At 42.6% G+C, this 23,626-nt stretch overlaps 1 protein-coding gene across 1 annotated transcript in view; it reads right to left on the bottom strand.

The window, feature by feature from the left end:
• Positions 1-4,193: 4,193 nt before the first annotated feature.
• Positions 4,194-23,626, bottom strand: part of ephb4a (eph receptor B4a) — a 70,889-nt gene continuing 51,456 nt past the window's right edge. The window contains exons 4-17 of the mRNA XM_068330424.1: positions 18,675-19,065; positions 15,517-15,669; positions 13,547-13,882; positions 13,338-13,462; positions 12,526-12,691; positions 12,082-12,181; positions 10,719-10,783; positions 10,451-10,564; positions 9,878-10,125; positions 9,586-9,801; positions 9,222-9,371; positions 8,727-8,920; positions 8,103-8,261; positions 4,194-7,805 (exon numbers count right to left, since the gene is read on the bottom strand). Of these exons, the coding sequence (XP_068186525.1) occupies positions 7,697-7,805; positions 8,103-8,261; positions 8,727-8,920; positions 9,222-9,371; positions 9,586-9,801; positions 9,878-10,125; positions 10,451-10,564; positions 10,719-10,783; positions 12,082-12,181; positions 12,526-12,691; positions 13,338-13,462; positions 13,547-13,882; positions 15,517-15,669; positions 18,675-19,065 (2,526 nt within the window). The 3' untranslated portion in view covers positions 4,194-7,696. The remainder of the gene's footprint in view (positions 7,806-8,102; positions 8,262-8,726; positions 8,921-9,221; positions 9,372-9,585; positions 9,802-9,877; positions 10,126-10,450; positions 10,565-10,718; positions 10,784-12,081; positions 12,182-12,525; positions 12,692-13,337; positions 13,463-13,546; positions 13,883-15,516; positions 15,670-18,674; positions 19,066-23,626) is intronic.

Below are 23,626 nucleotides of genomic sequence, written 5' to 3'. Positions count from 1 at the left end.
TCGCTTCCTTCTTTTTTGGATCAGCTCCACGGGGATGTAATCCAACACTGGTGTGTAGATGTGATGCACCCTGTTCGTGTGATGCTCTGGTCGCAATGACAGCAGTTCATCCTGGCTGTATGCACGCCGGACGGGCGTTTCCAAATGCCGGCTGTCTGTACTGCCGCTCGGCTGAGCCTGAGGCTCAACTGATCCACATCGTCCACTAAAGTTCATAATCCACAGAAAAATAAGCAGAGCAGCTCTCAGGGGCTCTCATCCTATACATCTCCATACACATAGTGACTTGACATAAACAGTTAAACGAGACTGTGAGGGACCAAGCAGTAAGGCAGCAGGACACAGGAGATTTTGGGTCCCAACACGGGCTTTTTCTTTTAATTTTCAAAAAAACCAAAACAACTAACAAGAAGAGTTTGACCAAATGCAGTGGTAAAAGAGGTCAGCTAAATATAACTAAACTCTAACAGAACTCAGAACCGAAGTGAAAGAATGGACACAACAGAACAAACTGAACCCCCAAACAATCAAACAGATGAACTTAATTACAAGTTAAGCCAAACTAAGAATTAACAAAGGGGGAAAATAAAATGGACAGTACATACTTAACTGGCCAAAAACTCAATGTAAATCCCCAGATACCCCCCATGACTCAGCAGGCTATGGTATAGTCCAATAAGGCTGGCAGCAGCCTATCAGAGCCCTCAGCCACGCCTTTGCTGCACCAGGAAATAAAACTCCAGGTAACTCAAAAGAAAAGAAACAAATGTTAATACAAACATAATTTGAACTATCAGTGTTCAGGCGTAATGCTGGAAAATATGAACCGAAATAGTGTGTAAAATGATGCTTAATATTGAGGTTTGTGACTGCAACATAAAAATGTACTAGTGGTGAGGTGTGGCTATTACCATGTGTGGCTGGCCATCACAGAGACAATACGAAACATTAAGGCATACACGGCTGGAGCTGGGTCGCAGTGCTGCCGCCGAGCAGCGCACATGTGCCTGTATATTTTAACCATCCAACAGTAACCAACACAACATTGAACGGGCAAATCCTGGATCAAGTAAAGGACTTCAAATACCTTGGATCCTTTGTGAGTGGAGATGGCAGCTTCACGGAAGAAATAAAAATAAGAATTGGCATAGCAACATCAGCCATGACAAGACTGACCAGAATATGGAGAAGCAACACCATCAGCTTGCCGATGAAGATCAGACTACAAGTCACTGGTACCCTCCTTTATGGCTGTGAGAGCTGGACACTCACAGCAGACATGGAGAGCAAGATTCAGTCCTTTGAAAACAAGTGCTACAGAAGGATGCTACATATATCTTATAAAGAACACTTGTCAAATGACTATGTTAGATAGCTAGTTACCACCCACGCTGGTGAACAGGAGCCTCTACTTTCGACAGTGAAAAGTCCCAAACTGGCCTGGTATGGTCACATCACAAGACATACATTCCTGTCAAAGACAATCCTGCAGGGGACCGTAGAGGCAAAGTGAAGGAGAGGGAGGCAGAGAAAGGCCTGGACAACATCAAGGACTGGACTGGCTGCAGCTTCAACACCATGCTGCGCACAGCAGAAGATCGAGAGCGCTGGAGATCCCTGACTGCCCAAGCATCCATCATGTCACCCCTACGGCCTTCTAGGCCATGGGATGAGGGAGTGACTGAGTGTGTATTCTAAAATATAACCTGGTTTGGACGCTGCGTCTTCTGACTGCAGCAGGAAGCAGAATGTTTACAGTAGTTCCAAACGGTCACAAGCAAATGAAAGCTGAAGGGCCATGAGCCATCAAGAGGAGCGAGGGCTGATAATTATTTAAATATGGAGATAATGGTGGGTCAAGAAGGTGGGAGAAGTGATCAAGAAGGTGGGAGAATTGATCAAGGAGGTGGAAGATTTTAAGTACTTGGGGTCAACAGTCCAGAGCAATGGGGAGTGTGAAAAGGAGGTGAAGAAGCGTGTACAGGCAGGATGGAACGGATGGAGAAAAGTGTCAGGTGTGATGTGTGATAGAAGAGTTTCAGTTAAAATGAAAGGAAAGGTGCACAGAACTGTGGTGAGAACAGCGATGTTGTTCGGTCTAAAGACAGTGTCACTGAGGAAAAAACAGGAGACAGAGCTGGAGGTAGCAGAGATGAAGATGCTGAGGTTTTCTTTGGGAGTGACCAGGAAGGATAGGATCAGGAAAGAATACATCAGAGGGACAAGCACATGTTAGAGGTTTTGGAGATAAAATTAGAGAGGCCAGACTGAAATGGTTTGGACATGTCCAGAGGAGAGGAGAGATAGTGAATATATTGGTAGAAGGATGCTGAGTTTTGAACTGCCAGGCAGGAGGCCTAGAGGAAAACCAAAGAGGAGGTTTATGGATGTAGTGAAAGAGGACATGAAGATGGTTGGTGTGAGAGAAGAGGATGCAGAAGACAGGGTTAGATGGAGGCAACTGATTCGCTGTGGCAACCCCTGAAGGGAAAAGCTGAAAGGAAAAGAAGAAGAAGATGGGGATAACGGTGGATGCTTTTCAGAGTTGCACTCATTTGTATTCACATAGTGGAAATTATGCAGAGAATGAAAAAAAAAACAGCTTGAGAGGGAAGTTCTGCTCGCTCCACTATGACACACATGCCAATCCTCGAAAAAATGTCAGAGTCAGCCCCAAAGACCACTGAAGATTGCATGTGTGTGAGTGTGTGTGTGCCTGTGGGAGGTGGGGCTAGATACTGAATGACCATCTGATAAAGACTTAAGTCCGACAGCTCCAGCTTTGAAAACTATACCTTCTGGGAGTTTTAGTGGCAGTTTGTCCAAATGTAACCTTGAAGCTGTCATAGGGGTTATTGATCAGTCTGTTCCGTCAGATAAGCCTCATGACTCGGATTAAGTGAAAGTCTACATTACAAACAGGAGTTGTGTGGTTTGAAAGACATGGGCATTTGGGAAGAAGGGGATCTGTGATGATGAATGAGATAGACATGCCATTAACTGTAGTGTACAGCACTTAACAATACTGAAAGATAATTTTTATGGTAAGTAATGCACCAAAAAGTGCAGCACTCAATGCCTTGAGTCCAACTTTAAGACACCCATTTGGTCAAATTTAGATTTTGTGCCATCCGCTGCTTCAGACACAATGAAACCATTTCACTTTATCCCGTTTCAACCTCCCTGTCCCCTTTACTTGCAAACATACATGTACCTGTCCCACGAGTTAACCCCCACCCACCAGTATTCTACCCACTCGCACACACACACATTTGAATGCACACAGGAATGTGAGGGGAATGACACAATCCACCAGATGCTAAAGTCTGGTCTTCAGCCTAGCTCGGCAGCAGCCCTAATGAATAGCCATTCAGACGTGCAGACAAAGCTGGGGCTGGTTGTGTTCTATACGGGGGGTCAAGGGTCATGCAAAGCACTGACAGAAGTAGAAACCACAGATGAAAGCCTGACTCTCTTTCAGACATTGAATTACTTAGATGCAGATTCATTCACACCAAAACACACTATAGGGCAAAAAACATGTTCACAAGTCACTTATCATTTATGTTCACTGTATGGAAGCCCCACTAGTGCAAGTTTGGAGTTAATGGGACACACGAGAGCCGTGGAAAAAGAGGAATGACTCACTAACGCAAAGATAATCAAAGTTCATTAATCAATGAACCTAAACACTCCTTGAAGGCTGAGCAGCTTTGCCTGCTATGGTAGCTTTGGAGATAGAGGAAAAAAACTTGTGCGAGAGTAGTTAAGCTTATGCGGCACTATAAGCTGCTCTCAGCCCGAGGCACAGGAGAAGAAAGAACATCTCTTCACGATTAAAAGGGCTGAGGACCAGGAAGGGAAACATAGGAGGGGACAAGCTCTGAGCCCTCAAGGGTAAAAAGCTCTGGAGAGACAGAAGGCAAGAGGAGAGACTGCTAAAAAGCAAAGCTGGGAAATGTTTGGGGAGTGGGATTTCATTCTGGCCCTCGCAGCCTCCTGTTTCTCTCATTATTAAAAAAGGGGTGATAGATGATAGAATAGAATCATGGATAGAATAGATGATAGGAACGTCTGCAACAAGAGCAACCGACACTAATACATACCCTCGTAGACATTGTGTTTGCATATTTCTGTTATGACCACAGAAATATGGTGTTATCCAACCGAAGACAGAAAACAAGAGAACCAAGAACAGTTTATTTGCTTCACATCTGCAAACATTGAAATAAAACATCTGAAGCACATCCAGAGACATCAGTTGGTTTTAGGACAGGAAGAGCAGCTTGGTTTAGAAATGACTGGCTTTGCTTTGGGGACAGAAGTCTTTAGGTCAGTGACACAGACCTCAGTTAGATTCTTTTGTTACTCTCTGTAAAGATGGGGCTTCTCCTTGACACACATAAAGTGACATCTATATATTTGGTGCAGTTTTCAAACTCCATTTGAAGTGAGAATGACGTTGGTGAGACTGAATATATACAGGGACCGTCATGTTAATAAGCTGAAGAATGAGTCCTTGATGATGAACACTGGTGTGCATCTTTATTATGAATACTGAATACAGATTAGCCTACATACAATACAGTAATGAAAACATACTTATCTATTCATTATTCCAAACTTTATTAATTTTTTGGGGGATCTTCAATATGAAGACCACATTACCCACAACCCTTAAAACAAATCTCCCATTCTTGCATGACAATACCAGTGATTTGGGTTAAGGCCTGAAAACTATTTAAATTAAAGAAGAAAACATTGATGGCTAACAACAGATGAAGTGATAGCTCAACCATTGGAACTCACTTTACAGGTGGTGATAGTAGTATCACCACCTTAATTACATAAAGTAGACTTGGATATACTGTATGATAGGCTAATGACAAGTTAAATTATTTTGAAAGTAATAACATTTAAATTTAAACGTCTTGCAAACCCGAGATGATTATCACATTTGGGAAAAAATGAACTGTCAACTGAAAAAACACCAAATAACAAGAAATTCTTTCATATAAGCGTACTATGGCATTGTGGTAGATTCCTTTAGACATAGATATGGTGATGCTTTTTGTTTCTGTTGAACTTCGTTGTTTGAGTTCGTTTCAGTAGTTGCTTAAGCTTCATTTTCCTGATTCATTGCAGCTCTGCCGACTATCAGGGAAAATTATGCATGACCTAAATGTCAAAAGTCTGGTATCATCCTTCAAGCTCAATCTTAAGCAATACTTTGACATTTTGAACTCGTTTTTTATTCCTCTTCCACAAGCACTGGTGGGTCCTCTGCTGATCAAAGCTCAGCTTGGCAGCATTATTCACATTCCATCCTGAAACCAATAGATGCTATAAGCTAGCCTGTTACCCAATACCACTGCACGTCCAGAAGCTATTAAGCTAATGTTCAGGAGCATAAACACTCACACCCTCCAAAAATGGCATTTGATCAAGTAAAATAATATTTTGGTATAGTAAATAGAAAATACGAGGGGCTTGTGCCGCTAGGTAGCATTTAAACCTGAAAATAATGGACACTTTAGCCTTTCAGCTAGTGTGGCTACATGTTAAGAAATTATTTTTTATAGCTCAGCTCTGACAATGGGAGTGGACAAAGCTAAACACTCAAAAAGCAGCATCTGATAACATTAATAATAATATAGTAAATACAAAAAAAAATAAAGGACCTGCTCTGGTAACTAAACAGCAACAAACAAGTGGAATTATTGGTGCTCAACCTGAACCAAAAGCTAACTTTAGCCTAGTTAGCTAGATGATACAACTCCATGTACAGAAAACTTTTTTGTGGAGCTCAGGAACAGGAATAGGAACACTTGCACAAGAACAACAACAGATAAGAAAAATGACAACTGAGTAAATGCAAAATGCTACATCCAATGCATTTTTAGCATTCTACTATAACAACAATGGATACCAGTGGTTACAGGATAGCCTGTTGGCTTGCTGAAGGAAAAAACAAAAACAACATTGTGTAGTTTTTGGGTAAAATAGCTTTCTTTACAACACAAGAAACTGCGGATGATGCAACAAAATACATTCCATTTTGAATATAGCTAGCCTGTTAGCACTATATTGCTAATGCTACTGATCATAATATTGCCATGCATAAATAGTACGATGAAAGAACACACTGAAGTAACTATCAGGAGCCTGCTGTTAATCACATAACATGAGCATTATACCACAAAACCTGATGTTACTACAAGCTAAAAGTTAGCCTGTAGCATCATTTTAGCCTCATCATACTGTGAAGTCTGTTAACTACAATCAGCATCTGATAAGATAAAGCACTGTCATGACTTGAAAAGTGAATGAACAGTTCTCAACAGTGTTGTTAGCGTTCCACTGTGAAACGAATGGATATCGCCAATGAAAAGCTAGCCCGATAGCTTAGCTGGCAGCTGCATATACAGTTCAATAAACATTTTTAACTCTCATTGTTAATATTATGGGACAATTTCTGTGCAGCTTTCATGCAAAAGTAATTTGCAGAATGCCAAAGCGTTATCTGATGAAGAAAACATTCACTTAGTTTCAAAATGTCAAATCAACCCTTTAAGGTACATTCAAATGAGAATTGCTCTGGAGATTTGAGATTTTAATAAAATTGGCATTTGAGTCCATAAGAATAACTGAATGGCATTGGAAGATGGAGAATTAAGAAAAAGATAATTTAAATGTATCAGTTATTATATAAAAAAACTATTTTATGACCAGAAAGCTTCATGGCAAAATTTTCTACAAGACAACGAATTACACAGTGTTCTCTGGTCTCTGACATAACTTGGTACATGTTTTGTTTGACAGCAACAAAACTGAGCAGCCAGCAGAAACACAGGCAGTAAAAATAACTAACCATACTCCAAGAGAAACACATGGAATCACTGAATATTATAATTCACTTTGAAACGACAAAAGTGCTGAAATGTCTGTGTGGTGCCTCCCTTTTCCTCACTGGAGCTGGTTAGAGAACAGCCAGAATGAGAGAGATGTGAAGTCTGATTGGGTTGGATGCAGCTCTCTAAAAGTCTGCATTACACATCACACCTGAGTAAAGAGGAGGTAATATGAATAAAAAAATAAAATTAAATATTAAGAAAAAAAAATCCAAAAACTGTTGAGTCTTCATGCGAAAAATGTCTGAAATCCTAATGGATTTAATGCAAGACACACAGGGTGAGTGCAGTCCTCATTCATGATAACACAATGATATGAAAACTTAAATCCTTGGATTGGCACTGGTATTTCTTTTGGTGAACTTTTTTTTTTTTACTGCAACAACAAAACCAGTTAACTACCATTTTTAAAAAAAATAATGTGATCCTAGAGAAACTTTGTAAACCCTGATGACTCTTCCTCTGGTCTTCATTTAGCACATTTATAGGGTTCTAACCTTGGGTGGATATAAAAACACTGACCACAAACTCACAAAATTAGTCAGCTTAAACTTTGTGTCATGGCCAACGCAGTGATGATAGCCTCTGGACTAGTCTCTCTCTTCCTGATGAGAAGTCATCTGTAGTCAATTCTTTATCTTACTTTCTTCAAATCGCTAAGAAATATTGTTAATCTTTCATGTAGTCCATCTTCAAAGTAAGTCAAGGAGAGAATCCAGACTGTTCTCAGCACCATGGCAGCACCTATAAACTGGTGTTTAATTCCAGGTTAAGAGACTGGTGACCTAGAAGGTCACAGTGGCAGTGCTGTTGTTCCGAAAGTTCATAGTCTGAATGCTGGAAAGAATTTTCCTCTGATGTCCCGCTAAAGTCACTCCCATGTGTAGCAGATCCCTGAAATAGAGACAAAAAAAACACTAATTAGAAAGGAAGAGGAGAAAATAGAGATTTAGATGGAAATTAAAATCATAGTTTGGCTACCAAACGACTGGTATTTGGGGTTCGTACTTAAACCCAAATAAAACTGCCCAAAGTAGTGGAGTTACTTTATTTAACCTGTAAACAAGTGCTAAATGCTGACGCTGGCTCCCTGACCTTGTAGGGATGTGTACTGACAAATGAAAATATCCCTCAGAACATGAGCATCATTTCAGATGAGAATAATTACAATAATACTGTATATGAACTGACTGTGTGGTGATCTGTGCCAACTGGTCCACTGAGTTGAAGCCAGCCTGCAGGAAACTGTTTTCGTAGCGTTCCATCTTGATGGTCCTCAGCCATTCCCCAACCGAAGCACACAAAGAGAGGGCTAGAGGTGCACGCTGGTCCAGCAGGGGGTAGGACAGCCTGGAGGAAGGGAGTGGGGAAACAGAAGAAATAACTTACTTTTGCCCTCATGAAAAAACAGTATGGCGACTCACAAATATCCTGAAGCTACTTTCCAATTGACAAGCTGAGGTATAATCTAAGGTTAAGTGACTGACTGGGACAAAGAATGGCATTAGTCAGGGGTGGAGCATCCACTCCTGTATGTGACAATCTGACAGGCAGAATGTGGCTGAGGGGAAATGGGAACAGCAAGAGGTTGACAGGTCACAGCAGGACATCAAGTTGGTACATAAAATCGGGCAGTAGGCGGCTAATATCTGTGCTGCAATGGTTACAATCCTAAATGGGCGCTGCTAAAAGGAATGTATAAAGAAAGAAAAGCATTATTTTCTCCCCTTTTATTCTCAAGCTGTACATTCACTACCTTTGTGACCTAATTGGGCAGGTCTCCTGTCAATCACTCACGAAGATCTGAACTCTTACCCTGCTCCTTCTTGGGCCACTATTTTCAGTGATGAAGGGTTGCGAATCAGCTTGTCCAGAGCACTGACGAGATCTGTGAAGCGAGGTCGCGCTGAGCGATCCTTCTGCCAGCAGTCCAACATGAGCTGATGGAGGTGGGTGGGGCAGTCAGGGGATGGGGGCAGTCGGTAGTCCTGCTCTATGGCATTGATTACCTAACAGGAGGAAAAATCATTATTTAAACCAATTAATTCACTTAAAAGTATTTAAATCCAAAACGAGCATATATGTGCTGTAATGGTTAAAAAAACAAGAAATTAAGAACACTATAGAAGAAAAAGAAGCTACAACATCCTGAACTTTCCCCTTTGAGATCAGGATGTAGCGACGGATGAAACATATTATTGATTCCCTGAAACGTTTAAACCATTCTTTACACAGAATGCAAATGTTGCATTGTTATTTAGAAGAACCTCCGCTCAGCACAGCGCCTGATGTGTTGCTGTCTGAACTTACATCTTGATTGCTCATGTCCCAGTACGGCCTCTCTCCAAAAGACATGACTTCCCACATGACAATGCCGTAGCTCCACACATCTGAGGCCGAGGTAAACTTTCTGAAGGCTATTGCCTCTGGTGCTGTCCAGCGGATTGGTATCTTGCCTCCCTGCACAGAAGACAAATCAGTGAGCTCTGCAAAGCTTTGTACAGATACAGTCAGATGGGGCTCTGACATATCAAAAGAAGGTTTTAGGAGGAATTCTGAAAAACCGCAGAGAGAAAAAATACAATTATGAACAAGTTTAACTATCTGACATTCATATATAATGATTTAATGGACATGTTTTGAATGTATTATGTGAAGCGGATCGACGTCTAACCAGAGAGCTGGTGTAGGTGGGGTCAGAGGAGTTCTCCTGCAGGAACCGTGACAAGCCAAAGTCAGACACTTTGCACACGAGGTTGCTGTTGATTAGGATGTTGCGAGCTGCTAGGTCTCGGTGGACGTAGCTCATCTCTGCCAGGTACTTCATGCCGGAGGCGATGCCACGCAGCATACCCACCAGCTGGATGGGCGTGAACTGGCTGTCATTCAACTGCAGAGGAGAGAAATAGTTCAACTGGAGAATGAGAGGAGCGACAGTGGATTTCAGCGTGTTATTTGATACTTACCCGTAGGAAAGAATCCAGAGCTCCGTTCTCCATAAACTCTGTAAGGATCATGACTGGACAGCTGGCTGTGATGATACCCTCCAGGTGGATGATGTTGGGGTGCTGGAACTGACCCATGATGGATGCTTCAGACAAGAAGTCACGCCTCTGCTTATCAGTGTAGCCTCCCTTAAGAGTTTTGATCGCTACATAGTTTTCTTTTTTCCCTGGAACCTTCAACCGTCCTCGACACACCTCTCCAAACTCTCCTGTGGCAAAAAGTCACATGAACACAAATTACATGAGATGTTGAGTGTCTTGTCTTCCGCGAACCTAGTTTGCTAGCAGCTAGTGGTGACATTTAATTTCAATAAGTGCTGGAAATAAGTTATTTATCAATTGATTGTTTAATTTACACAGCAATAATGAATTTCACTTTAAATTAGGAATAATACAGACATTATTTTTAAATGTCATAGAATCAATTAAACCTCGTCTTTAGTATTTAATTATGTTATTTTGAAAGATGACCGCAGATAGAAATTCAATTTGTTCTTTGGAGATTTGTGAATGATCGGAAAAACGTGGGCTTACCAGCGCCGATAACCTCTTCAATCTTGACGAAGGAAACGTCAATTTCCTTGGCAAATTCTCTCACTGCCTCATTAGGGTCCTCATAGGTGAAGGGGTCGATGTAAACCTTGACCCCTAAAGGAGAAAGATAAAGAATTGTGGGAAAGGAAATGTAGAAATGTCCTGTCAACAGTGAAGAATCTGCTCACAATAAAAATTAATTCTTGAGGTGAACGAGATATAAATCAATACTGAGGTTTAGCACAAATGTTTGTGATCTGCTCGATACCTTGGCCAACGAGGTATTGGTTATTTTTGTCACTCAATTCCGGATCCTTCATTCGGTTTTGTTTGCTGCAGGCAGAGAGGAAGAGATCAGGATAAATAGAATGAGATTAGGATGGCAGTGTAGTTATCTGAAGAATGGATGTTGGATTTTTTTTTTTTGGCAAGCACTCTGAATGCTTTATCAGCTTTAAGTGATGCGAATCGATGGTCTCACAATGTGACAGTCCAGATGCAATAAGGGGATAATAACAAAGGCGCCTGTGACTAAAATATAATAATATAATAATAAGGAAAATGAATTGAAAATCACATATTGTGTGACTACGATCTAAACAATAATAATAAGATCATTATTCATTGATAGCATACTCTCCTATTTTTGATTGACCTGACACACTGAGAGGTCAGTTCAGCTAGAGGCCAAAGGAGTGTCATGAAGAAAAAAAACTCTTGGACTAGATGAGCGAAAAAGATCTTAAATTGTCCCACAATTTCTCACAACGGCTTGTTGTAATAATGAGACCCTCAGCCAGTCTTTGTGGTTGTGCTCTTTGACACAAGCAGCTCCATTATAATTCTGCTGAAGCAAGACTGTGACAATCCTGTAGCGACTGGTCCCTGCCTTCCTCTCCTTCTCTATCTTTCCCACCTCATGAGTCTAAAATAGCAGTAATGCACACACACATACACCCTTGCTTAGTGGCAGATCTGGGCCTCGGCCACTGGTTTGTCTGTGTGTGTGTGTGTGTGTGTGTGTGTGTGTGTCTGTGTGTGTGTGTGTGTGTGTGTGTGTGTGTGTGTTTCACAAGGTCACAGCTATTGTTCTTCTGTTCGTTGGAAACAGGGTCGGGATGCCTGCATCCTGTCTTTCCCTGCCCTCTAGCTCCATCTCTCTCTCTCTCTCTCACTCTTTCCACACACACACACACACACACACACACAGACACACACACACACACACACACACACACACACACACACACACACACACACACACACACACACACACACACACCTTCTTGCTCTGATGATACACTATTTACTCAAACAATGAAGCCTCAGGAAAAATTTCTAATGAGCAGGATAACTTTTAGCTGTGTAGGCAAAAAACCGTGTGCACATTGCTCTGTTTCTTAACTGCCTCAAACAAACAAAACCAGTGTAAGAAACAGAGTTCAAACCCACTGCTGATAAGATATGATTTGTATAAACAGAAGAACAAAGTGGTGCAAAACTGTAAAATAAGGGTCACGTTTGTTATTGGTTTTTGATTTCCGTTTTCTTTCCCATTTCCTGTTATTGTGTCAGCTTCGTTGCCCTCCAGATCTTGTTCTCTGCTGCTTTTCCTTTTCCCCTGTTCTTACCGTATACAGTAGGCCACCACCACGACGAAAGTGACAAGCAGCAGCATCCCGACAGCGATAAGGATGCCAGGTACCAAGAACTGGGAGGCAGAGTCTTGTCCTGAGAGAGCCGGCGAAAGGACAGACAGAGAGGAAAGACAAAAGAGACAGAGCGAGTTGGAGCGAAGCAATGACAGGAATCAATGTGCTTAAATGTATAGTAGAGTACAGAAAGAGACAGAAAGAACATGAGCAGGAATTTATGACATTAAATGGTCTCAACACAAGGGTACTAACTCAGCACAAGGACACAGGCAATAAATTCAGAACAAGAATCTGAATGAATTTTCAACTATTGATTGTGGAGAATGTGAAAAACACTCCGCTGGAAGTTTCAAAAAGAAAAGTGCAATTGAAAAAATACAGATGTGTGTAAATTCTACTATGCATGGGGCCTTTTCTTACCATCAGGAAGTGTACGGAAGACAGCTGCAGGACTGAAGTTGCCATAACCAGCTTTGGTGTGTGCCCTGACCTGCACTTCGTACTGAGTCGCCCTGCGGAGGTCTGTCAGGACGACCTGGTTTCTGTTACTCTCTGAGTAGTGGCACTGGTCCTCACCACGCCTCTCCTAATATATGGAAACAAGAGTTAATAGCACTGAAGTGAATGTAAAACAGGAAAATGTAAGGCAAAGATAAATATTGCTGTCAACATGACATATGTAACGCCACTAAAGAAGAAACAGATGTAATTTTTCAAATATTGCCAACTTAAAATTGCACATAAAATTCTGGTATAATACACCCGGTTACACAATCTGACATAAGCTGAAGAATGTTGTGAGATTTGTTTTTGTTCTCACAAATGCCCTGGGTGTCTACAGTATGTTGATTTTAAGTCAGGTTTTTCCTGTGTGTTTTGGTTGGAGCGAAAACACAACCTTCACCACAGAAATGTCAAGTGCACACCCAGGTGTTGTGTGTACTGCCTCTACAGATGTCATATACAATACTATAAACCAAGTGTTCAGATGAAGGCTATGTCTTAAAAACATATACTTCAATAAATCCTTTATTTTGTGGAATATGTGAGGCATAACTGTTTGGTAAGAATCTGCAGGCATTTGGGCCTCAGCTCATCTCACCTGCACTACTTTGCACTGTCTGAGGGAATCCATCTTACCACTGAGCCGCCACTGCTGTTTACATGTCTCACTGTCATGAAATGTGACATTTATGGCTTAGACTTAAAGGAAGTTGTCCGGGAGCTCTCACCTTTTCACAGTAGCGAATTTGGTACTGCATGATTGTGTAGTGCGGCTGATCTGCGACTGACCAGTGCAGCGTCAGGCTGCTCTCTGTGGAGTCACTCTTCTGGATCACAGACACTATGGATGGCACTGCATAGATGGCAGAAGAATTATAAATACCATAAGATATTTGGACTATTTATACCGGTCTACCTCTCCGTCATTGCCTCTTACCGTCATGGCTGGTGGTAATGTTGACATTTTTGCTGGCAGGTTCGTTGCCACTGAGCTGAGAAACCCCGTTGAGCGCCTGTATTGTGAATACGTACATGGTGTGAGGCAGCATGCCCCACACCTCCAACCTACGACCCAGCAGGCCGTGCTGCGTGGGGCGGTAGCTGACACTATCCCCGCAAGAGGGGCAGGGGCCCTTGGGTGACCTGCACACAGAGCACTGCACTGAGTAGCTCAGGTCTTTCCTGCCGCCATTATCCAGGGGCTCACTCCACTCCAGACTCAGCGTGGTGCCGTTGATCTGGGACACGATGCTGCGAGGGGCTGAAGGAGGTCCTACAGTCACAAAAAATAAATAAAATAAATTAATTTCCAAAGTTACACTGATATGGTGTTACCTGCTATTTTATTGTTTCTGGTAGTTTATTATGAGTCCATTGATCTATTGTTCATCTTATATAATATTATCAGCCAGTCAGTTTAGCACGAAGACTTTTAAAGAAGTATCTGTGTGTCGGACTATTTCTTGACTGGCTGCAGTGACATCAAACTTCAAAAATTCCAGAGGACTTTGTCGGGCGCAGCTTCTTACTAGATGTCTCAAGAAAACGTCCCTGAAATTGCCAAACTCTCCCTTTAGATGCTGAAAACCAGCATTTCTGTAATGAGTTGATATTTTCTTAACACATTGAAGTGATTTCAACCGATTTCCTATAAAAGCTTTACCTGAGGATTTAGATGGCAATAGTAGCAGATTTTTTATATACATCACATTATTATGTCAAAAATATCATATTTAATATGTCGGTATCTATTGATACAATCAACATTTCTCTATTGACTCACACCATAATGTTTGCTGTGTAATTTTACTGCTGCTTTACCTTTCCATGACCCATACACACCATTTACTGTATTCATTTTCTCTATATAAGTGGCATAAGACATTTTATTCAGTCTGCACATGTAGTCACGAAGCAGAACAATGCTCTTGCAAAGGCTTTGCATCACAGCAGGAGCATATGTGTCACAGAATTTAAATGGTGCAACTACATTTGTCTAAAAACTGGATGATAATGATCACGGTCTGAAAATTGTAAGAAGATAGCTATTGCCTCAAGCCAAGCATAACTAAACAGCAATCGCACTCAGCCACAGTGAATGAGTTTCTGTTCCTGCCAAGGAGACAAAGCTTTGTCCCTGAGCCTGCAGCTAACTTAAGTGCTAATAGTGTTCTCATTGGAAACGCAAGTGGAGCAACATCACGGACAAAGTGGGTGCTGAATTCAACTTTTTGGAAATGGTATATTTAGAGGCAATGTATTTAATGAGTTAACAATCAGAAACCCACTACATTAAAATGACCTAAACTGCCACAGCAATGCAAAACACTTATTTTTAAGGGGAAAGGTCTGCATGATTTACTAATGGCAAGGCTGGTTTATAATTCTGCAAACAAATTGAAAACATAAGTGATGTCCACAATTGCACAACCAATAAAGTATAACAAAAAAGTAATAGGAATTGTCTAATTAAATGATTAATAATTCTGATATGAATTTTGGTAATTACAATTTAGTAACTGGTGGCTGTAATAATCTACCAGGTGCTGGTCTGACACTTGTATACAAACACACATCGTTAGTGACATGTTTCACAACCTTTTCATGGTCGTTTTAAAAGGCATCCAATCAAAACACGTCACTCATTCCCACCATCAACAAGTGCGTGAAGTAAAATTCCTGAATCTTCATTAAAAGCATCACTTGAGACCATCAATGCCTGCTCCATTTAGGAGGGAGAGCCCAACCCCTCAAATAACCTGTCACAATCGACTCGCATCTCAAAACAAGGCGGCAAGACAATGCCCACACAGATTAGAGGAGATTGGCTACAAATAGCAGGTGAGCAAATGTTTGTGTGACTTCACATATGGATTCATGCATAAGTAATGCTGTCAGTGGACTCACTAGTGCACGGCATGTATGGAGTATCCGTTTCCGCACGCAGGGATCCAGAGCGACACAGACACACCGACGACCCTCTGATGATAGAGTGGCTGAACTCTGGACATCCCGTGCACTGCCCGTCTGTGCTCGACTTGAACTGACCCACGGGACAGGCTGAAGAGGTAAACAAACACAACCATCAGGCCTGCTGGACGTGACTGGAGACCAATGATAAGGTGAAACCCCCGGCCAGTAAATCTCAGCCAGAAATGGGTTAAACTGAATTTACAAATACATTTACATTTTTTAAGCACTTAGTTGCCAGATGGTTTGAGATTGACAGACATAACCATGTAATTAGGGCTATAAACTGAAAATGATTGCAGTAATGAATTTGATAATAGCCAATTTAGGGAGCAAGCCTGTCTGTCATTGACACACTACTTCATATTGGATCTATCTGGCCATAACCAGAGCAAAAAAGTGGGAACACTTGCAAAGAAATGCGTTTGTTTATTGGTCCAAATACTGCTCTCAAAAAGACATCCTGTCCACTCGGGATGTAATGAAGCAGTGAACTGACTACCGTATTGGCCCGAATATAAGACGATCCCGATTATAAGACGACCCCCTCTTTTTCAAGGCTCAAGTTTGAAAAAAGACTTTTTTAACACCAAATTTAATTTTTATAGAGAAAATAATTACAGTACATCTGAAACAAATGATTATAACAATATATTCGAGAGAAAAACTGTAGTGCAATAAAATAATGCAAACTGGTTTAAACTTGAGAGTAGCCGAGATCTGTCATGTCAGAACATTACTCCTCGCAAACATCCTCTGCCTCGCTGTGCTCAGTGTCACTGTCCTCACTCCCATTCTCTGGCTCCGCTGGCTCCTCCCATAGCACGTCATCTTCACTGCCGTGCAGAGCATTTGATATGCAACATTTTTTTGCATCGTAACTTCTCCTCAGCTGCCGGTTAACCTGGCCGATCTTCGACCCACTTTTCTCCAGATGGTCGCTACGTTTCTCCATTTTCTGTTATCTTTTCTCTTATTTTTTTTCTCTTTTCTTTCTTACTGCTATTTTATATTTTTCTTCTTTGTGCTACCACTATTTTTATTTTCTTCTTCGTGACAGGGGTTCGCTTTGGGCTGGGGGAGTTAGTTCAGCATTAGCTTTAACCAGCGGTTCCCAAACTTTTCAGTCCGCGCACCCACTTCTACCTCCCGACTTAGCTGACGCACCCCCAATGCCCAAATCATGAAAAAAAAAGAAAGAAAGAAAAGGCGTAGTCTTTATAGCCATATAGGTATCAAGTTTAATAATATAGGTTCCTGTTAACACAGAATAGACTGTGCAATAATGGGCCTAATGATCTATCACTTTAGAAACGGTGGGGAGAATAATAGTAACAATATAAAAATGACAATAATAATATTTTAAGTCAAAACGGTCGCCGAGCGAGCCGACTACAGATGAGTGATGAACAGCAGTTATTACTATGCAGGGCTCGAAATTAACTTTTTTTCTTGGTAGCACTGGTGCTCCCAAATTTAGAAGTTAGTAGCACCAGCAAAGACTTCAGGAGCACCTACCCAAAACCAGGAGAGCAGCCGCAGCTGCGCTCTCATTGGTTCCTGAAAGGATCGCAGGAGCGCGGTCTCACAAAAAAAGGTGCACCAGATTTTTTCCCTAGTTGCACCGGTGCTCCCAAATATATTTAATAGTTGCACTGATAAAAATTTGGGCGCATATGCGACCAAAACGGGCGCAATTTCGAGCCCTGCTATGTAACAAATAGGCCTATTTAACAAACTGTAACTACTACTACTATACTACTCCGCCACAAAGAATCAAAATAACATAGGCCCAAGTTCAACATCATATTTTCTCTTTTGAATACGAGTCTCATTGTGTTCTTTACCCCCTTCTCCCCATTCCTAATCTGTTTTAATGCATTATAAAACAACCTCAAAATTAACAGTTATAAATATTGATCTTTTGGCTCCACTAGATCTTAATAATAACGTGATGTAACCCGAATAACCCCAATGAAAGATATGTTCCCACCTTACCTCGACAGAACCAAGTTTAATATAGTTTTCTGTGGATAAATTTGACTAATATGTTGAGACTGTTTGCTGACTAAGGCTTAACTGAAAAAAAACATGTGATGATGGTGTTAAGTAAATAGGATGAAATCTAATGAGGATGTTGGACACACTGCAAACTACATTACATGACAAGGTAACAAAGATTATACAAAGGTCTAGTTTTACAAGCGAGGGTTTTGTTTGACAAGTAAAATCCACATACCGTCAATGAGAGACAACAGCAGTAAAGCATCATTAATTCAGCCAGATGTCAATTTCATTTTCTGGAATGGCCAGCATTCCGAGGAAATTAACAGTTCAATCTTTCTATAAAGGCAATTTCCCTTTACGGTCTGGTGAATGTGCTTTCCTCACAGCTCTTTACAGTGACAGAATGCTGGAAATGTCAACTTCACCTCACCGGGAGTGAAATGGAACGGAAATGAATTTTTGTTTTGAGAAATCATTATACCTCCCATGGAGCTCAAACTGATTCCTGCCTACATGCAGACTGACGGGACCAAAAATATTCTTGAGAAAATGCATAATTTCTTGTGTTTCTTTGTGTTTAGGGCTCAAAGTTAGTCTGTGCTGATGTGACGCAGTGTGTGCGTGTGAGTGAGTGCATAGGGAGAGTTCATGCATGAGGCTTGTTAATTGAACTCATTAGACAGAGCTGCTGCAAAGCTCCTGAGAGAATCATCCTGCTTCTATCTTGTTTTTTTTTGTTCTTCTCTGCTTTGAAGTTTTCAGTGATATGATCTTCACCTCCAGCGCTCCCCCACTGTTGCTCCCTTCACCTCTCCAGTCCTTTGCTCCTGTCATATTAGCTCAAGCATGGCTTGTTGCAGCAGTGAGCTTTCACTCTGCTCTTCCTCTGCTGCTCCACCTGACCACTCCCCTTCCCCCCTTATGTCCCCTTCGTTTACTTCCTCTGCCATACACTTCCTCTTCAGCACTTCGACCCTCAGAGAACCCTGCCCTTGTCTTACCATTTTTTTCTTGTTTAGGCTGCCTGCACTGTCGTCTCTTTGGGTGTAGTTTATACAAATGCTTGTAGCTTGTAGGTGTTTTCCTACCTGCACATCTCGTGTATCCCTCAGTGGGCTCAAATCCAGGTAGGCATGCACAGGAGGTTGTTGGCTGGCCCACCCATTGGCCGTCTTCTCCACAAAAGAGCTTCGGTGGCTGGGGCCGGGAACCCTGCTGGGCGGCGTGCTCCACACACTCACCCTGGGCCTCTTGCACCAGCGTACGGGGAACAGTTTCAGGAAAAGAGGAAAGAGCGCTGACCAAGGGGGAGCACTTCTTGAAAAACACCCTGACAGACAACAAGGCCATGCAGGCGCTTTGAGCCTGGAAAGCCAAGTAGAAGCCTCTCTTGGAGAGAGGGCCCAGTCTTAAGGTCTTCACGTTAAATTTGCCTTCTCTGTTCTTCTGCATAAGGAAGTCTGCAGCGACTGTGTCCACCTGTGATAGGACGAAACAGAAAATATATCGTGTAATAGTCACATTCCAATAGCCACACAGGATCGACTTGTGAAGAAGCTCTACGCTTGTGGTTTTAAAAACGTGGTTTAGGCATTTTAGCCCATCACACATGTTTTACATTACTGAACATTTTCCAAAGCTTCAGCTCTCAGAAAACATATCTCCAGGCACAGACAATCTGAGTGGAATTGTTTTTAAAACTGCACTATGACATCTTCCAAACCCATGCGTCATATTTTTAATAGATGTATACATAATGGCACCCATCCGGATTACGGAAAGATTTTAAAATTATTCCTTTACCCAAAGATGGGAAAGCAACCGGTGTAATTGCAGACTCATTAGCTTAACCCCTAGGATTGGTTAAATACTGGAGAGGTTTGTTTAATTTTTAAAATGTCAATTTCTTATGGGTAGTTCTCCTTTTTTCAGAATGTCATCTAACTGGCAAAACAAAGCAAGTATTTTTCAAAGTCAACTTTTGTAACAGAGATAAGTATTGTGTGAGGTTCCACAGGGGAGTTGCAAAGTTTGAATTTTCTCCCCATGTCCGTGTTGGTTTTTTCTGGGTTCTCCGGCTTCCTTCCTTCCTTTCTAAATTGCCCAAAAGTGTGAGTGTCTGTGTGTTACTGGTTGTTTTTCTTTCATGTGACTCCACGATGCACCGCAACATGTGCAGAGCGTACCCTGAATAAATGTGAATGAACAAATTGGTTTTAACCATGGCTAAAACTAAATGTACTGCACTTGGTAGCAGAAATGTTGTTGCTGAGTCTTCTTTATTTAAATTGTCTATTATAACTGAGCATAATGTGAACATAAAAACACATATTTCTTTTCAGATAAAGAAGTATATTCATGGCGGCACAGTGGTGCAGTGGGTAGCGCTGATGCCGCACAACAAGGTGGGTCCGGGTTCGAGTCCCGTTCTGTGGGGAGTTTGTATGTTCTGCCCGTGTCTGTGTGGGTTTTCTCCGGGTTCATCCCACCTCCAAAAACATGCACTTCAGGTTAATTGGCTATTCCAAACTGCCCATAGGAGTGAGTGTGTGTGTGTGTGTGTGTGTGTGTGTGTGTGTGTGTGTGTGTGTGTGTGTGTGTGTATGTGTGTGTGTGTGTGTGTGTGTGTGTGTGTGTGTGTGTGTGTGTGTGTGTGTGTGTGTGTGTGTGTGTGTGTGTGTGTGTTTGTATGTGTCTATGTAGCTCCGCGGTGCACCGGCGTCACGCCCTATGCCAGCTGGGATAGGCTCCAGCTCCCCGTGACCCGCATAAGTTGATGAAGTGGGTAGGAAAATGAATGAATGAATGAATGAATGAATGAATGAATGAATGAATGAATGAATGAATGAAGTATATTCACGATTTTGCCATGAATAGCACATGTGAAGTGAGCAGTGGTCCTTTGGTGGTGTGAAGTCCTTGAGCAAACCGCATTATGAAAACTGTTCAATGCAGTTCCCACCTACATCAGACAATAGATAATATTTTCTTTTGAAAGATTGCTGAAACTATATTTGACAAATCATAAATAGAGGTTACCCTTGTTTTAAAGCGCAGGACAATTTGTTTTGATATGATTTTGAATAAATTTGTGGTTATTCCTCTATCAATGTCTCAATCTTTCAGGTGTGGATTATTATTACCCATTATTTGTTTATTATTGCTCATATTTTGGATTGTTTGTATGCTGGTAATAGCCTTTGCTGTAATTTGTTGTTTAAATTGACATGTTTTTGTTTTGGACACCAGGACTAGTGATCGCTTTGTGGAGACTAATGGAGATCCATATAAGGAATAAATAAAGGATAACCTTGTAAAATAATTTCCTACTATATTTGAAAAATGAAGGCCAGAGGGTAGTTTTTGAATCCATGCATTGTCCTTGATGATAGCATGGCTCTAATATAAAAGTGATCCAATATTTACATTACTAAATAGATAGATAGATAGATAGATAGATAGATAGATAGATAGATAGATAGATAGATAGATAGATAGATAGATAGATAGATAGATAGATAGATAGATACTTTATTAATCCCGGAGGAAATTGTATATATCCACTGCTCAGGCATTACATAACAAATAATACTGGATAAACACCAGGAGAAAAAGAAACACTGACATCACAGGACATACCACAAGACATGCACTACACTAACTGACACATGCAGCACTAACAGGACTTATATACTAAACTATAACTAAAATATAAACAGTATAAAATTAAAATATAAACAGTATAAAATTAAAATATAAACAGTATAGAATTGAATTAAAATATAAAACAGTATAAAAATATAAACAGTATAAAATTAAATTACATTAAATCCATTCAACCCCGTGCTGACCTCGCCACCTCCCCCCCGCTCCTCCTGAGAGAGTCATTGTACCCCCTGATGGCACGGGGCACGAAGGAGAACCTCAACCTCTCTGTGGAGGCGCTGTGTGACAGCAGTCTGCCGCTGAAGGTGCTTCTCTGCTGGGAGAAGGTGGTGTGTAGGGGGTGCCTGGTGTTGTTCACAATAGCCTTAATTTTAGACATGGTCCTGCTCTCCAGAAGCATTTCCACAGAATCCAGGCTCAGCCCGACCACTGAGCCCGCTCTGTGGATGAGTCTGTTCAGACGGTCCATATCTCTTTTCCTGGCTCCCCCACCCCAACACACAATGGCGTATGACAGCACACTGGAGACTACGGACTGATAGAACATGAGAGGGAGCTTAGGACAGATGTTGAAGGAGGCCAGCCTCCTCAGGAAGTACATCCTGCTCTGCCCCTTCTTGTACACACAGTTCGAGTTGAGTGACCAGTCCAGTCTGCTGTCTGGCTGCAGTCCCAGGTACTTATAGTTTTCTACCACCTCCACCTCACTGCCTTTGATGATCACTGGCTGTGGAGAGGGAGGTGCCCGCCGGAAATCCAGAACCATCTCCTTTGTCTTGGAGACGTTGAGCTGGAGCTGGTTCTGTTGGCACCACTCCACGAAGTCAGCCACCAATGCCCTGTACCCCCCCTCATCACCCTCCCGGATACATGCCACTATCGCGGTGTCATCAGAGTACTTCTGTATGTGGCATGTATCCGAGTTGTGCTTGAAGTCTGATGTGTAGAGGGTGAAAAGAATGGGGGATAGAACAGTCCCCTGTGGCGCCCCCGTGCTGCTGGTCACCATAGAAGACAAACAGTCCCCCATACGGACGTACTGGGGTATGTCCGTTAGGTAGTCCGTAATCCAGCTCACGAGGTAGGGGTCCACAGCCATGGAGGTCAGTTTATCCTGCAGGAGCCGGGGCTAGATGGTGTTGAAGGCACTTGAAAAGTCGAAGAAGAGCACTCTGACGGCACAACCCCCGGCGTCCAGGTAGGAGAGTATGTGGTGGAGGAGGTACAAGACAGCGTCGTCAACCCCAACCTTGGCCTGATAGGCAAACTGGAGAGGGTCCATAGCACCCTGCACCTGTGGACGCATGAGCTCCAGGACCAGTCGCTCTAGGGTCTTCATTACGTGGGAGGTAAGAGCGACCGGTCGGTGGTCGTTGAGCTCAGTAGGGCGTCCTTTCTTGGGTACAGGGACAATGCAGGAGGTCTTCCACAGTGACGGGACCCTCCCCAGCCGCAGACTGAGGTTGAACAATTGTTGCAGGGGGTCCCCTAGTTCCGAAGCACAGGCTCGGAGGAGTCTTGGGGAGACCTTATCTGGTTCAGCCGCCTTGTAGGGACCGAGCCTCCTCAGCGTTGTCGTCACCAGGTCTGCAGTGATGACGGTCTCCGTCGTGATAAGAGCAGGAGGTTGTGGCGAGGTTGGAAGTCCAGTGGTTGAGGTGGGGCCATTGAGCTTCGCAGTTCTTGGAGTGGGCTCGGGAGAAGTGGCAGGGGTGGAAGGAGAGGAAGCACACGAGGAGGGAGCATAAGTGGAGCGGTTTGCAGGACCGGAAGAGGCCTGGGACGAGGAGCCGGGAGTGGTGGGGGAGCTGAACCGATTAAAAAAGCTGTTTAGTTCATTCGCTCGTTCAATATTCCCCTCCACAGTGCTGCGCCCTTTCCCGTATCCGGTGATGGTACTCATCCCATTCCAGACCTCCCGCACCTGGTTGCGTCCCAGCTGCTTCTCCAGCTTCCTCCTGTACGCCTCCTTGGCTTCCCTCAGGCAGAGTCTCACTTCCTGCTGGGCCGTCCTCATCTCCTCCTCGTTCTTGCTCCTGAACGCCCGCTTCTTCCTGTTCAGGACAGCCTTGACTTCCTTGGTTACCCATGGTTTGTTGTTGGGGTAACACCTGCTTGTCCTGACAGGGGCCACGGAGTCCACACAGAAGTTCATGTAGTCTGTAAAACACTGAGCTGCCCCCTCAATGTCCTCCCCATGTGAGCCCACGATGACATCCCAGTTGGTGGTCTGGAAGCAGTCCCTCAGCATCTCCTCTGCTTCCGGGGACCTCCTCCTGACCTGCTGTGTTGTTGCTGGCAGCCGTTTCACCAGCGGGATGTAGGTGGGCTGTAGGTACACTAGGTTATGATCTGATTTACCTAGTGAAGGGAG

The sequence above is a fragment of the Antennarius striatus genome, chromosome 13, assembly GCF_040054535.1.
Source record: "Antennarius striatus isolate MH-2024 chromosome 13, ASM4005453v1, whole genome shotgun sequence".
NCBI classification, from domain to species: Eukaryota; Metazoa; Chordata; class Actinopteri; order Lophiiformes; family Antennariidae; genus Antennarius; species Antennarius striatus.
Note: the sequence above shows the minus strand (reverse complement) of the source record. Positions and strands in the feature narration are given on the sequence as shown.